The following is a 14,885-nucleotide window of genomic DNA, read 5'->3' on the forward strand; positions in this document are numbered from 1 at the left end:
TCCAAGCCACGAGAACCGAATTCGATAGAGTTCCCAAAACACGAAAAGCTGGTGACAAGGGAGACGATGACGGCGACTAAAGGGGGGGGGGGTCCCAAAGAGGTGGGATCGCAATGCTTTTAAGGACTGAGGGTGGTGGTGCCTTGGCAGATTGGTTGCCCAGACTCGTAGCGTGGATTGGGAAAGGAGAGGCCAAGGAAGGCGTGGAGTACGCGAGCTGTGTTTGTCTAGGCGCCTGCATCACCGAGAGAGACTGCCCCCGGGCAGGGAAGAAGGCACAGAGGGCTACCGACCGGGGGAGCAGTACCTTAGTGAATGCAGCTGCGTTGGTGACCTCACTGAATTGGGCAAGGAAGGCGGGAGAGTGGCACTGCACTGCGCTGCACTGTGTGGGCGTATTGCCGTCATTGCTGACCACGTACTTTTCTGGTGGTGGGGCCTGCGAAAGAGTACCTTCAAATTCGTCCAAAGCTGGCGCGGGAAGGAGCTTTCTTGAGGCTGAGCTCAGCCGAACGCTGCTGAGATGCTGAGACCTCCAGCAGGCTCAGCAGGCATTGCCATGCTCACACGCCAGGCAACTGCCAGCCACACGAAGCTTCCATTCGTCGGTTCCTGGGGAACTATGGGGACGTGCTTCCACTCAGTCCCTTTGATTGGTCTCAATTTCCAGATGATGGGTTGAAGCAGCAAGCCCAGTCCCTGAATACTATGTATCGCTCCTTCTTCCTTCCCAGGATTGGAAATCCCAAGGGTTTGGCAACAATTGACTGTTGGCCACAAAATGGGAAGGGAAAGAAAGCGACAGCCTTTTTCGGGTAGTGCCTGCATCATCCCCCGCGAAAGCAATGACCGACGACCGGGATGTCGCCAGCATCGTCCGCACTCTATTATTGAGGCAGGTTCATCCTCTTTACTCTCTACCTGCACAGGCACTTCACATAATCAAGGTATGACCTACTCATCGTCACCACTTGCTCTCAGAATTTTGACCATGACAGATAATGCTTCCCGCGAGACACCAGCAGAGGATCCAGGCGACGCTTCCGATTACAAACAGGCGCGAGCAAGCAGCCCAGACGTGGCAACGGAAGCAACGGCCGTGCACAGCCCCCCTCTTCGAAGGCGCCGGCTTTCGGCACGACCACATTGAAGCTCCCGGTGGATGGATGACTGACTATTCAATGGCCCAATGCACAGCACAAACCTTGGCCCCATTCCCATAGCTGTCTGCCTGGCACTGCCTGGGCATGCTCAGCGTGTCAGAGTAATACTGGCCCCTCGTCAAACAGTTCCTCTTGCTAACCATCGATTGGTGTTTGGCCTCTCTCAGCTGCCACCACTACAGCGCTCCCATCGATACACGTGTGGCTGGTCCACCATCAGCACGCCCAGCCTCTTCCTGATCGGACGTCGTGGCAGGAGGACTACGATGACCTTCACACACCCTCTCTTTGCAGCAACCGCCCTCGACCCTCTTTCTTTGGAAACTCGCTTGTAAAACCATCTTTCGAGGCCAAGGCCAAGAGCTGGCCGCTGTCGCGCGATTCACACCAACATTATTTCATTCCTCGGTTTGCACAGGCCATTCAGGGGCCCGTCCGCGCCGTCACCTCATCTCTCCCCGTAGTCCCTCGCCAACGTATCCGAACGAATATGTAAATTCGGAGGGTTCCCTTGGCATCTCTTTTCTCGAAACTGCACAAAGGCCATGGCAACTACGCCGCCACGCCGCTATCCGTCTCGGCCGATTTACCAGTCGCTAGTCTGCCGCAACCACATGCACATTTGTCTTTGACATCAACACCATCCAAGGCTCGGCCGCTATTCATCAGTCTTGGCTGTCGTGACATCGAAGCAAACGACCTCTGTTGGCTTGCAGTGGCACACCTCCTCACCCTTGGGGGCTGCAGCTTCCGTCGGGATTTAACCGGGCAATAAAGGAATGAGGCGATCGACGTCGTTACAAGGACTTGAAGCCAGCCTGCCGCCGCGACTCGGACAAGCCTCCATCCGCCGCCCCTCAAGCCACCGCGCTGTCTCTCACTAGCGTAGGCGGTTTCCGCCGGCAAGCCAATCGATGACGCTCAAAAACTGAAGGGAAAACGGACGAGACCACAGGCTCTGCCTACGCTATTGCTACCACGATCCCGGACACAGATCTTGGCACCCGTGGTTTACCTATTGATTTTCCAATAGTCTTGCACTTCACTCACCGGGCCACCGCGTGACTCTCAGTCTCAGCGCATCCGATGCCAGAGCCTGATCGTTAAGCTGCAGGGGCGCAGATCTCCCTCGGAATGGAACCCGCTGTGGAGAAACCAAAGATTCCGATTTTCCCAGCCCCATCATGGCTCGCCTGGCTTGCTCTGCTGATTCGGCACCGCAAACGCAAAGCGGGAACCGCTCGACCCAGGAGGCTTTCGGGCCTTCGGCTTCCCCATCTTCACGAAATCATGCTTCTTTCACTCGCGCGGACCCATCCCGACCCTACGGCAAAATCTGGCACTGTACGCTTATTCGGGATTCTCGGGCACCAGGGCCCAGTCAGTTTCTTCGCACTAGCTCTCAGCCCTGAGGCAGAACTGCCAGATACGAACGAGTTAGCTGATTGCCTTTCCAGATCCTTCAAGATTGTGGTTACGCCGTGCAGCTAGCTGAGTTCTAGTGAGACCGCCAGGCAGACTACGACAGCCTCATCCGCTATCCTCCCGCACCTTAATGCACTTCGCAGCCTTCTTTGCGGTAACTCCGCACCGTTCTGTCCCTGGTGTCCATACTTGAGAAAATCTGCTAGCTGATTGCACGAGTAAGGCCAAGTGGAAAGCAAATGGCTACCTTGACTGTTTGGTAGTCTTTCCTACAGCTAGCATAGCCCCTCGCAATCCTTCACCCAGTTTAGACCTCAAAGTCTATCCAAGATCTACAACCGGACCCCTGAACTCATGGCTGACAAATATGTTGTTTAACCTTAATTGTGACGTTGTCACACCCGCAACCTGTCGCAAGCGCATTCTACCGTCACTCCATTCTGGTTCGGGTCCCGCTGGTAACCAACTTCGCCTTCTCGGGTACTTCGACTTGGCATTTGTTCTCTTCGGTATTCAGCCGCAGCAGCCTGATGGCAGGATAATCGTTTTGACCTTACAGAATCATGTTCTAGAGCCTTTGCAGCTCCGTATCCTACGCAGAGTATTGTGCTAGTGAACCCGTCTATTCACTACATCGCAATGGAAGGTGAAGTGGGAGAAAGTCATCGGCCAAAGTATCCCACTGAAATGGCACAAGAGGAATCATTGTCAAAGACCGTTGCAACCCCATTCACCCGCAAATACGACACTCGGCTCGTTATAACGGCTGAGGCTAGGTTGTCTCGCAAGGGAATTAACCAGGCTAGCTTCTCTGATTAGAACATTCAGCTGCCCCTCATTTTAGCCTGCCATAGAATTGCTGCGCCGAAGCCACCAATGTGGAAATATTTGTGCCACGGCCCTGTAATACCTCATGGCTCGTAGTCTACGCCCGAAATAAAGGCTTCCGATGCGTGTTGCCACACCCTTGACAGCTCAATAATTGAGGCGAAAGCCGATTGGCGATTTTAAGTGGTGGTGGGCTTTCTCTCGAGTCTCTATCATGTCTTCTCTTCTTGGTGATCGTGTTTCCTCTCTTCCCCTCTTTCACTCCCAAGAAAGGCCATCACATGGTCATGTTGCCGTTCCCGCGATCTGTGACGGACCCTGTACTGATGTCTTGTTCTGCTGTCATCACATTCAGCCAAACCGCAACTGAACATAACTAAATCCCCGCAGGACACTTCTGCTCTTCGCCAAAGGACGTAATCACAAAAACAGAAGCATCCACGACAGCCCTCTGGTGCACCAATCCCTCCTTCAGGGTCTAATGAGGCACGTCCTTCGATATCAGGTCCTCGTCAGGCGCTTGAAGGCGTTAGCAAGCGCCTGAATCATCGCGTAGAACCGATGTTCAGACCTTCCACCTCCTGTTCATTTCTACATGGTCTGCTTCCGTCATCAAGCCAGATTCGGCTTCTAGATAGGATGAACGTACTCTAACTAGCGTTACAACCCTTTCCACGGCTCGGCAATGAAGCCTCCCTTTTGCGGAGTGTACATCTACTAGTTGGCCTCATCTGTCCTGGTGAAGCTCTCAGTGCGCCTTACCATGTCCCTTGGGCTTCTTCGTGTGGTAGGAGCTGCTTAGAGGTGCGAATCGCTGTCCTCCGACTTGCTGAAGGGTTCATCTGATATGCTATATGGCAGGCTACCTGAGATTGAGGAGGCAGATTTATCATAGGAGAATGTTTTTGTCACAAGCTGAGAGGGCCTGGCTTCTATTTGTATTGGTATTTTGAAAATTGAAAGTATGGATCGTACATTGCGTGCCTTTTCAACAATTTTCTGGTCGCTTTCGAGATGGGTTGCTTTCATTTTACAAGACCACCTTTTAACGGTGTTTTTCTCTGTTAGAATTTAAGGAGGAATAGCCTTGGAACATTTTAATGAAGAAAAAAAGAAACGCGTGCAGAGGATCACGATGATGGGGGCAAACGCCACGATGTCCTCGTCTGACGGTACAGAGTCCATTTATCTAGATAAAAAAGAAAGAAGAAACCAGTATCGGAACAGATGTGAGGCAGAGGATGGAATCTGCCATAGCTCCTAGGCTACTGGTTTAGTTATATAATCCAACGATCTGGCCAGAAGGGCCAACTCACTTTTTGGCCATTCTCACCACGATGATACATATTTCCAACAATTACACAAGTCTTTACGAATTTTTAGGGCCACCAGGTAGATTAGAGTACCCTACATCACGCGACAGTCCATCTCGGTTAGTTTTCAGAGCGTTGTCTAGTTGGGATCAAGGTGGCACCGCATCAAGTCGGGTGCATCGTGTCCGCTCGAGCTGAGGCAAAATTGAGTGCAATCAGGCTGTTCAACAGACGGATCAAGGTCGACGCGTGGCAATAGTACAAGAGCCTTTCGCTCAAGATGATTCATCTGCATGTACAAGATCGCATAGAGGTACTGGACAAGCTCAACCTTATTGACCTGTCATCACCGCTTTACTGCCGAATCACCCTTTTAAGAAATGGGTTTGAGACCTTCTTGTACCTAAATGGTCTTCTCAAAGATTTTAAATCTGCATACTTAACATGATATAGGTAAAGACCGGCCTCCGAGTGATCATCGTTAATATTAGACTATCTAGAGTTACTTGCTTCATCATGGGCTTCAATGATAACGGGCAGCAGCAAGGCACAACTTCCCTCTTGCCTAATTTTTCTTGGCATCTACTATTAGTGTAAGACGTAGGTGTTAGGGCCTAAACAGTTGGTCATGTCATGGCGTAGCTATATAATGCAGAACAAGGGAAAATGATGCGGAGTCATCATTATCGAAGCTTTGCTTTGTGCCACAGTTGGTTGCCTTGACCTGCTCGTAACAGTAGGCTACTACTAAAGTCCTTAACAGCTAAAAACCCTTCACCTCTCGCCTCCAGCGCCCTACCGCGATGGCTTCACAGCCTCCGCCGGGCCCTGGATCGCCGCCGGCTCCCTCAGCCGGCCCTGATCAAGGCTCCGGAACCCCTCCAGAGCCGTCCCTAACCTTAAGGGCTAAACGCCGCCGCGGTACCGAGGCCTAGCTATCCTAGCCCAGCCTCGTAGGAAGCCAGCCTAACGCCTCTATAATAACCCTCTTACCGGCTAAAGGGCCCTTAACTATAAATAGGATAGCTACTAGAGCTATCCTTATAGCCCTTACTAAAGAGGCCAAGTATCATAAATCCCGAAAAGACGTCTTTATAGTGTTACAACCCAACATGCATAACAAGGCCAGGGGGCCCGCCCCACAGGCCTGCGGCGGCTATCTACCTGATATACGCAGAGAATCCGGGAACTCAGGTGACTCCTCATGGAACGGAAGAACTATGGAACAAGTCACGTGACGATAAGGAAAGTGAGCACACGATAAGGTGATTACAGTGATCACCCAAAGTGAGCACACGATAAGGTGATCACAGTGATCACCCAAAGTGAGCGCTCACCAGTATCCACTTAGTGATCACCAACGAACATGGTGACCAGGCAACAAAGGATATGTTCAGGATCAGGACTTGTATATAGGATGGACTCGAGCCGGGCTCTAGGACAGACTTCCCATAGCTTCTTCAGCAATTAACTTCGTATCAGGATTAACATCCGCTTTCAGCTACTACCTTGACAAGACTACGATTGATCACCGAAGCCTTACCTACCTTACGATTGACAGACATAGCTTCCCTGAAGCTATCCCCGACTACGATTACTGTTACCAGTTCCGCAGCCTCAACTTCTGCAAACTACCCCTACGACTAGCTGGCCGTAACATATAGCTATTACCTAGTCTATAAATAACGTAATCTCTTACTTTAAAGGGCCTAGGAAATAGATCGTAAAAAAGGCTATAGTTATTAGATTATTATATTTAGTTATATTATAGGGCGGAGCCGGTTAAGATATCCGGCTTTGCCAGAGCTATTATTCTGCCGTAGTATACCGCCGAGTCCGGGTATATTATACTAGCTATATGCGAACCCCTGTAATTACTCCTTTTCCTCCTCAGCTTAGAATAGTCAATCGACGGCACCTCTACGTTGAACAAGCCTAGGGGCCAGCCCCTTACAATCACTAAAGCCTTCCCTACTTTATGACTTACAGAAATAGCTTCCCTAAAGCTATTCTCGCCTACGATACTATTATCAGTTCCGCAGCCTCAACTTCTGCAAACATACCTCACTACGACTAGCTGACCGCAACAAAGAGAATCACGGATATTGCACGTGACAAGCTGCTTACAGAGTGCTGATGATATTCCTATTTCGTGATACAGGACTAGATGGATTGATGTCTTGGAAGAGTCCCGATTGGCCGCGGGGAGATAAGGAGAAACGTGCTCCACTGTGTCTTCAATGAAAGCCCATTGAGTGAACTTCCAGTGCACTGAAGATCGATTTAATTACCATTGTTGACTACCAGCAACGTTTTCTTGTCTTTCAGCTTTGTGGTTTTCGATGGTTTGATGTCCCCGCCTCGTCTTCTGAACGGGATTATGACAGTAAGATGTCTCCCTATTCGAAATGCCCACAGTGAAGTTGCACCGGTAGCGAGTCAAGACAATGTAAACATTCTCACTGCAATTGAAGGGCGAGATTGTCGTATTGAATACGACGACATTCAAGAAACTCTCATATCAAAACGGCGGTTGAAGCATAAAGTTTCTGGGTCTAAGCCAACTCCTACCCAACTTTACGAAAACGTCGAAAAAAGCTCTCCACTGCGGCGAAATTCACCGCCGTTGTTTCGGCTCGCAGAGTAATCAATCCCTTTGAGAAAAGTGATTGATTTTTGACCACTGTGGAGAGACTATGGTCCCATTTTCACGAATAGTGATACACTCTCAATGAAATACAGAGATGGCGGTGGATCAAGCCGTACGCGTACGTCACTGCGGCTGATGTCCGACGAACATTTGGCGAGTCAGTAGGCGTAAACCCGCTGGATGGCCCTCATCTCTAACACTCCTCGCTTACACTGTAAATAACGATCTACCTCGACAAGTCAGGCTCATGGTATTCCCAGCAATGGGTTACACCGAGATGCCGTCTCGGAGGCCGCTTAGCAATTGAAACTCATATTGATACAGATGCCAAAAAGGAGAAAAATCAAGAGGTTCTATAAGTTGCAAGCAGTCCTTGGCCTTTTGACACCATTATAGAATTACTCCCAATATCGCAATCTGAACCTCAGTCTTTCGTTTCAACTCCTCAACAACTTCCGGTCCACAGTTCTTCCACTACCATCAAAGATGCAGTTCTTCACCATCATCGCTCTCTTGGCGCCTCTGGCCCTCGCAGAGACCTGGAACCTTTCGGGCACATGCTCCAACGACCTCACTTGCGAGATCGACGACCAGTACACCAGCTCTACGCTGGTTTGCGGCAACCAGAACGGACACTTCTCTGGCGAAGGCAATGCAGGAAAGACGAGTTGCACTCCTGCTGGCACCAAGTGCACTCATGTCTGGACTTGCTAGGCGTCTACATTTACTCGCGTCTTGGTACGTATGCAGCGTGTTGAGAGAAAGTATTGTGGCTCACGTTTTTTTTTTTCTTGTAGACAAAGGAGTTATAGAGCGAAAATGGTCGTGCAGTTTATAATTAAAAGTCGACTGTATGAGATTAATTGTGGTTCAACGTAGCGATGTACCGAATGATCGGCGAGGCGGGAGCCGTTTTTGGCCCGTGATGTGACCCATTATTACCGTTGTCTTGACTGCCGTGTGCGTTCCCGGCGCGGGGTACACCCCACTATTCCCGAGGTAACAACTCCGTTGGACATGCAAACATGCAAAAACCTCATGTTCGTTCACCGGGCACATTTCTGTCCTTCTTGCATGATTCCATTGTAACCTAAAGCAAAGCATAATGGATTCGGAAAGGGAACTTGAAATCCCTGCAGTGCAGAAGGCGGTCATCTTTGAGAACCCTGGTCCTGATGCCAGGATTGTTGTTCGTGATGACGTACCAGTCGGAACCCCCGGGCCGTATGAAGTCCTTGTCAGACTCTGGTGTACCGGAGTATGGTAAACCGAGAAGACCCCATCATACATTCATCGAAGACAGTCCTTTCTAACATCGTGGGAACTTCTCAGTGGGTCCGAGGTTCGAGCTCTACGCGGCTGGGGCGCCTAAGACCTAATTCTAGGGCATGAAGGCGTCGGTAGCGTCGTGAAACTGGGAGAACACGTCCCAGAGACTCTTCTAAGGAGAAGAGTCGGAGTCAAGTGGCTTTACAGAGCCTGCGGCGAGTGTTCCGTATGCGCGCGCGGATTCTCCAACAACTGCCCGAAGCAGTTAAATACCGGCAAGCACCGTCCAGGGACCCTGCAGAATTACGTTGTAGCAGATTCACGGTATTTGACTCTGATACCAGAACGCTTGAGCAGTGCAGACGCCACACCATTTCTCTGTGCGGGCCTCACGATGATGGGCGCACTCTCGATGCTAGACAACGAGTCATCTCCCGGTGACTGGGTTGTGATTCAAGGCTCAGGAGGTGGGCTTGGTCATCTGGGAGTCCAGATCGCGAAGAAGATGAAGCATCTTCGTGTCATCGCAATAGATACAGGATCTAAGAGCAACTGGGGCAAAAGCATGACGGATGCGTATTTTGATTACAAGACTGACGATCTGGAGAAGTTCGTCATGGATCTCACCGGCGAGGGTGCGCACGCTGTGATTGTGGTTCCTGGCTCAGAAGACGCCTATCGAGTTGCACCTAAACTTGTAAGGTCTATGGGAACAATCTTCTGCGTTGGATTGCCTCGGAATGACTTCGAGATACCCATCTCAGTTGCTCAATGTGCTTTGAAAGGTATGTTTGCTCGCTCTGATTGTGTCTTTTCGGGTGTTAAGAACTGACAACTTCGCATAAGCTCTGACAATCAGGGGTGCTATGGTTGGAACAGAAGAACAGATGACGCAACTTCTTCTCGCAGCTGAAAAGGGCATCATTCGTCCGAATTGTGACTACTGTTCTTTCCATGACGTTCACAAGGTCATGGATGAGTTAGAAAGCGGAGAGATACTTGGGAGGACCGTGGTCAGCTGTCTGTGAGAGCTACATGCCACTCTCACCTCCTCCATGTCGTAGAATGTAGCACCGAGACGTCTTAATAACTAGATGAATCTGCTCTTGCGATGATCTGCTCGAGTGAATACTTTCGCAACTCCCTTGAGGAAGCACAGCAAGCGCTTGTGAACGCTGACCTTCTCAGCCTCTGTTGATTGTTGCACGTAACTTGGCCTTCCGGATATGGAGATGCTCATGCAGGAATCGTACCAACAGGACTTGCATGCCGGAGACATGCATAACCATCACATGCCAAGAGAGGGGTAAAATGTGACAGAGACATTGTCACGGATATAAATATAACAGGGAGGTTAAAAGAGAGAACTTTGGCGCATTGTCTTCAATACATCTTGCATCATCCGACCCCACTTGTAACTCGACGAAGATGATACCTTCTCTGCCCAAATCGTCTCCTAAGTCGCCCCCAAACAATGGCAATGATACTATCGACGCTATCATTCCAGATGAGGTCTTTCTAAGATGTTTCAACCCTTTCGCAGGGCTGTTGCTAACTGTCAGCTCAGATCAACAATGAGGACGCTTCTACGATTGGACCCGTAAGTTCAGCTTCAAGAATAGACCCAGTCTCTGGTAATAAGTTATTGATCACTATCTTAGAGCATTGCTTCTTCAAGTACAAGTGTGAGCAGTTCGATTCTCGATTACCGGATAGAGAACGGTCGTACATATCACAAGTACAAAGACGGCAGTGAGTTCCATACCAAACTCACTTATTACTGTGTCTGAGACTCACGCAAGCAGAATATGCACTTCCCAATGATGACCGGGAGCTCGATAGACTCGGTCAGAGACGCAATTCAACTGCAACCGTAACCTTCTGAGACTAATACAGGCAGCCCCGCAGACCTATCACACAACCTCTTTCTCATGACGTTCGATAACAAACTCGGAACAGCTCCACCGAACGCAGCTGACTCTGGCATCCGCCGCGTTCTTGATATCGGCCCAGGCACGGGTATTTGGGCAATCGACTTTGGCGATGAGCTTCCCGAGGCCGAGGTGAGCTTCAATGGAACGGTTCATGGTCTGACCTCTTACTCACTCTTATGCCAGGTTCTCGGAGTCGATCTGTCTGCCACATGGCCAAGCTAGTGCGACTTCCACCCCTTCCCCCTTCTTTCTTATAGAAAGAGTAACTGATCGCTCGCAGTACGCCTCCCAATGTTCGCTTCGAGATTGATGACGTTGAAGACACTTGGACACTCTCTCGGCCATTCGAATATATCCATAGTCGGGTCATGGCCTCGTCGGTCAAGAGCTGGGAAGACTTCATCCGAAAATGCTTCGAGTGAGTCTTTGTCCTGCTCATCAATAGCAGCGGTGGAAGCTCATCAATGACCCAGCAACCTTAGCCCGGGGGGATACCTCGAGCTAAACGAAATCGATCCCTGCCCGCTATCCGATGACGGGACCCTCAAGGAAACCTCCGCAATCATCAAATCAGTCCGCATGCTAGAGCAAGCCGCCAACATTTTCGGTCGGCCTTACCACACCGCTCAAGCACTCCAAGAGACCTTGACCAAAGTCGGCTTCGAGGATGTGACGGTACAGAGATTCAAGTGGCCAACGAATCCCTGGCCCAGAGACGCGCGTCACAAGGAGCTTGGGGTCTGGACCCATGAGAACCTCGTGGCTGGCTGGGAGGGCTTCTGCATGGCCCCCTTTACCCGAGCCTTGAACTGGTCTAGGGAGGAGGTCCTGGTTGGTTCTTATGACGCAGGTGCGCAACGAGTTCAGCGATCGAAGCATACACGCGTACTTCCCAGTGTGAGTTCTGGAATAATGCCTTTTCGGTGGCTCTACTAATGTCGTCAGTCATTCGATATACGCTAGGAGGCCTGCCAGTGCCGGACCGGCTTCAGATTGAGAATGAGATTTGAGTATAAATAGATAGAATATGTGTCCTTGAAGGACTCTCTGATCCAGCAGCACGGTATTCCTGATCTATAAGGACAAGTTTCAGGGATTTGCCTGTCCCCGTTGAGGCGAGCGTCCTTGGATAACCACCGACGACCATCCCATGTCCCCGACGCGATGTCTCCAAACAAAGAAGGTCTTTCCCAACATCCCTCACCTCCAGAGGTATATTCGAAGCCTCTGTTTAGAGGACGGGTGGTGATCGGAAGGGGATCTGGTGCCCGGCGTCCATTGTGGGCAGGTGAGCTATCCAGCCAGCGGTACAACACCTGAGCATATCTCCTCTTGGGTTCGGTATGCCGTCGTCTTTGAGATTATCCGAAACTATCTCCACGAGCCCTTCAACCGCTGGGCTTGGTGCGAAAAGAGCATTGTAGCCTCCGATTTTGCCCGGGGACAATTTCTCAACAGACTTCCATGACATACCAAAGATCCCGTCGTCAAAGCTTTATCTCCAGCAGGTCTCAATCCCGGTCGTATCATGTAATCTCAATAGCAGATGAACATATATTGCTATTCCAGCGTATTTCCTGACGCCGTTGTCAACGTGACGAACCCAAGAACAACCTCGACCACGATCACGATCACGCACCAAGCTACTGATAAATGTCTATCGTTTTCAACGTATTCACACCGAGACACAGACGACATTCCGAACATCCAGCAACACTCCCACCACCCATTCTCAATCGCGATCCCCATTTCCGGCTCAAATCCAGCCTCCGGGTCCGGGCTTCACATCACGTCGTGAAATGGAAAACTCCGCCCCGAGCACCGACCACCATCATCGGTGCCTCCGTCACTCCGAAAACAACCTCTCCGTACCCCTCCAAGGGTGACCGCCGTAGACAGCACTGCGCCTCTCGATCCCGCACCGACTCCCCCTTCTCCCGCTTACTCGTCGCGTTGATGATGCCCAGAGAAGCAGAGCCTCAATCCATATGCTTCTCCATGCCTGCATCCAACCCATCCCCTTTTCTTACGTAACGCGCTTTACATTTTACGTACGAACATCGTCATTAGGAAGGGGTCTTGATTCGGGCGTAAGTCACGCTCCCTCTCTTCTGATACCAGCCTCACAAGCCGCTCCATCTCGGGATTGTCGAGGCGGATACCATCGGGTTCAAGAACTCTCTCTCTCTCTCTCTCTCTCTCTCAACACCTTGCCGCATCAATTACCATCAGAGACTCACCATACCAGAAGCAATCACAGAATGAAGAAAATCGAGCACTGTTTGGAAAAAGACAAAAGCTATCATTATATATGCTTATCATGATGGTAAACAATGGGTGGGAGATAGAAAACCCCGTAACCATGCAAATCCCCAATATACCCGCAGACCTCTGTAAACGCCATCAGGAACAATGCTCATAAGACCAATTGCCCTCAAGAATCAAGAAAACCGTAATGATACAGCCCGCAAGTCTGCCAGATGCAACCTCACCCACCAGAGCCACCATCTCAAATGCGTCCAGTCCACACCGTCAACATGCAATCCCCATACTCGCCATCCCCTCCATCACGGAGCCAAAAAGACACCCCGTAACCACGCAATCAACACCAACCACCTACGCCTCATCATCCCTCTTCCCCCCGCTCCTAGGCGCATACAGATGAAACTGCCCAAAAATCACAAAATCCTCCACCATAGTCCCCAACGAACCCAGCAACCACGGCAGCGCATTCAAGAGATACGCCCGGTCCTGCTTAAACGCCACAAGACTCCCACCGTACGTCAAATTGCCCGTAAGCGACAGCAGGAAAAACAGCAGCGCGAGCCCCTCGCACGACTTTTCCCTGTAATTCTTGATAATCTGCGGGATGCGCGCGCAGAGGTAGCACACCGCGCTGAAGTACCCCAGCGCCAGACCAATCTTCTCCCAGGTGCCGTCCTCCGCCGCCGCAGGGGATCCGGCATCAGAGCCGGCACCCGGGGCGTCGGGGGCGTCCCACGCGCCGGCCTTGTACGAGAGGAACCAACCCGCCGCGCCGACGAGGTACACCGCAACGATGCTCAGCGTGTTGTGAAGCCAGGGGTTGCTGTCGGGCGTATCGTCCTCGCCCGTGACCATCTTGCGCAAGGGGTCGAGCGAGCTCTCCTCGTGGAGCCCGTGACGGCGCTGGGAACCGGGGAGACCGGCGGCGGACGAGCTACGGCGGCGCTGTGCGGAGCTGGAGGAGAGCAGCGGCTCGTCTTCGCGTGCTTCGGTCGGGTTCGCGCCGGTGGCTGTGACGGGCGCGGAGGAGCGGCGGCGTGAGGATGCGCGGCGGGCGTTTTTGGTGTTGTAGTAGACGCATTGGGAGATTAGGACGAGGTCGGCGAAGCAGAAGTAGCTTGCGAGGGCGACGGCTGTCGGGGCGAGGTGGGTGAAGAGGGCGCCTGTGAGGTGAGGTGCTTTTGTTAGTGGGAGCACGCGCCAAAGGCTAAAAATCTTTTTTCCAAGGTGGTGTTGGTGTTGGTGGTTGGAGAAATTTTCGGTATGACGAGAGGCGCAAGTTTTTTTTTTCTTGGAGAAGGGTAGCGGTGTAGGAGAAAACAATGAAGAGGTAGATGACATGGAATAACGTGCAGAGCGCCAGGGAAAAGAGTGCGGAGGTGGGGAGGTAGTTTTCTTCATACCCATGAGGTTCGTCACGTCGCCAATCAACCAGATAATCAGGAAGCCCATGGACAAGCCATCAGCGCTTTGCGACTTGTAGTTTGTGAGGAGCTGGGGAAGCTATTTCACGTAGATAAGAACGTCAGTTTACTTGGACAAAAGAAGGTAGGGAAAAACGTCGTGATCCGAGGTCGCGTGACCTTGGCGAAGAGAGAGGGAACGTACGAGGAGACATATCCACGCGGTCAAGCTGATGCTGCCAAAGATTCCCGACAGGGCCTCTTCGACTTTTGGAGTGGACGATAAGGCGGCAAAGGCCGTGACTGCGACGGAAGCCATTGTGTGTTTTCGATATGCGAATTGTTGAAGCTCACAATAACGAACGTGAAGGAGGAGGGGGGAAAGAATGAGTAAGAAGAGCCGCAGCGACAGACAGGTTTTGGGAGGAGCTCTCTCTCTCTCTTGTGCCGTTCCTCGGTCAGGTGGGCTTTGGAATGGGGTCAAGTGGGATGGATGGTTTTCTCGATGCAGAGTCACGCAGGCATAGACAAGACCATTGTTGGTGCGGCGAGGGACTGATAGCGCCCACCTCTTGTCCAATCAAAACGCGGTCTTCGTCTTTTCCCCGTTATCGCATCTCTTATCGCTGACCGCA

At 51.3% G+C, this 14,885-nt stretch overlaps 6 protein-coding genes across 6 annotated transcripts; 4 read left to right on the top strand and 2 right to left on the bottom strand.

Moving 5' to 3' along the window:
- Positions 1–3,707: 3,707 nt before the first annotated feature.
- Positions 3,708–4,638, bottom strand: BDP81DRAFT_418792 (uncharacterized protein). Its single transcript, XM_060589714.1, has 2 exons — positions 4,278–4,638; positions 3,708–4,220 (listed from the first exon to the last, which is right to left on the bottom strand). The coding sequence occupies exons 1-2, from the start codon at positions 4,443–4,445 to the stop codon at positions 4,215–4,217; spliced, it is 174 nt and encodes a 57-aa protein (XP_060449986.1). The 5' UTR covers positions 4,446–4,638; the 3' UTR covers positions 3,708–4,214.
- Positions 4,639–7,473: 2,835 nt separating this feature from the next.
- On the top strand, positions 7,474–8,093 carry BDP81DRAFT_390646 (uncharacterized protein; the record flags this gene model as incomplete). Its single annotated transcript, XM_060587432.1, has 2 exons — positions 7,474–7,497; positions 7,776–8,093. 2 exons carry the CDS (start codon positions 7,474–7,476, stop codon positions 8,091–8,093), a joined length of 342 nt encoding a protein of 113 aa, XP_060449987.1.
- A 391-nt stretch (positions 8,094–8,484) lies between these two features.
- On the top strand, positions 8,485–9,676 carry BDP81DRAFT_458186 (uncharacterized protein; the record flags this gene model as incomplete). The annotated part of the gene is made up of 3 exons (XM_060593382.1): positions 8,485–8,629; positions 8,765–9,433; positions 9,495–9,676. 3 exons carry the CDS (start codon positions 8,485–8,487, stop codon positions 9,674–9,676), a joined length of 996 nt encoding a protein of 331 aa, XP_060449988.1.
- A 546-nt stretch (positions 9,677–10,222) lies between these two features.
- BDP81DRAFT_458213 (S-adenosyl-L-methionine-dependent methyltransferase) lies at positions 10,223–11,483 on the top strand (the record flags this gene model as incomplete). Its single annotated transcript, XM_060593385.1, has 8 exons — positions 10,223–10,248; positions 10,312–10,400; positions 10,454–10,495; positions 10,557–10,711; positions 10,766–10,803; positions 10,863–11,000; positions 11,056–11,413; positions 11,445–11,483. The coding sequence occupies 8 exons, from the start codon at positions 10,223–10,225 to the stop codon at positions 11,481–11,483; spliced, it is 885 nt and encodes a 294-aa protein (XP_060449989.1).
- A 641-nt stretch (positions 11,484–12,124) lies between these two features.
- BDP81DRAFT_132703 (uncharacterized protein) lies at positions 12,125–12,805 on the top strand. Its single transcript, XM_060581764.1, has one exon. It carries the CDS (start codon positions 12,236–12,238, stop codon positions 12,614–12,616), a length of 381 nt encoding a protein of 126 aa, XP_060449990.1. The 5' UTR covers positions 12,125–12,235; the 3' UTR covers positions 12,617–12,805.
- Positions 12,806–13,072: 267 nt separating this feature from the next.
- On the bottom strand, positions 13,073–14,826 carry BDP81DRAFT_132689 (PQ loop repeat-domain-containing protein). The gene is made up of 3 exons (XM_060581763.1): positions 14,456–14,826; positions 14,251–14,350; positions 13,073–14,010 (listed from the first exon to the last, which is right to left on the bottom strand). The coding sequence occupies exons 1-3, from the start codon at positions 14,567–14,569 to the stop codon at positions 13,199–13,201; spliced, it is 1,026 nt and encodes a 341-aa protein (XP_060449991.1). The 5' UTR covers positions 14,570–14,826; the 3' UTR covers positions 13,073–13,198.
- Between the last annotated feature and the right edge of the window lie 59 nt (positions 14,827–14,885).

Source organism: Colletotrichum phormii, assembly GCF_030913505.1.
Source record: "Colletotrichum phormii strain CBS 102054 chromosome Unknown BDP81scaffold_3, whole genome shotgun sequence".
Lineage (NCBI taxonomy): Eukaryota > Fungi > Ascomycota > Sordariomycetes > Glomerellales > Glomerellaceae > Colletotrichum > Colletotrichum phormii.

Excerpts from the sequence above, each read along its gene's own strand:
- BDP81DRAFT_418792 (XM_060589714.1), bottom strand. The coding sequence starts at position 4,445 with ATGAAAGCAACCCATCTCGAAAGCGACCAGAAAATTGTTGAAAAGGCA.
- BDP81DRAFT_132689 (XM_060581763.1), bottom strand. The coding sequence starts at position 14,569 with ATGGCTTCCGTCGCAGTCACGGCCTTTGCCGCCTTATCGTCCACTCCA. Across the intron at positions 14,351-14,455 it reads CCGCGTGGATATGTCTCCTC|CTTCCCCAGCTCCTCACAAA; the intron begins GTACGTTCCCTC and ends TACGTGAAATAG. Across the intron at positions 14,011-14,250 it reads CGACGTGACGAACCTCATGG|GCGCCCTCTTCACCCACCTC; the intron begins GTATGAAGAAAA and ends CTCACCTCACAG.
- BDP81DRAFT_132703 (XM_060581764.1), top strand. The coding sequence starts at position 12,236 with ATGTCTATCGTTTTCAACGTATTCACACCGAGACACAGACGACATTCC.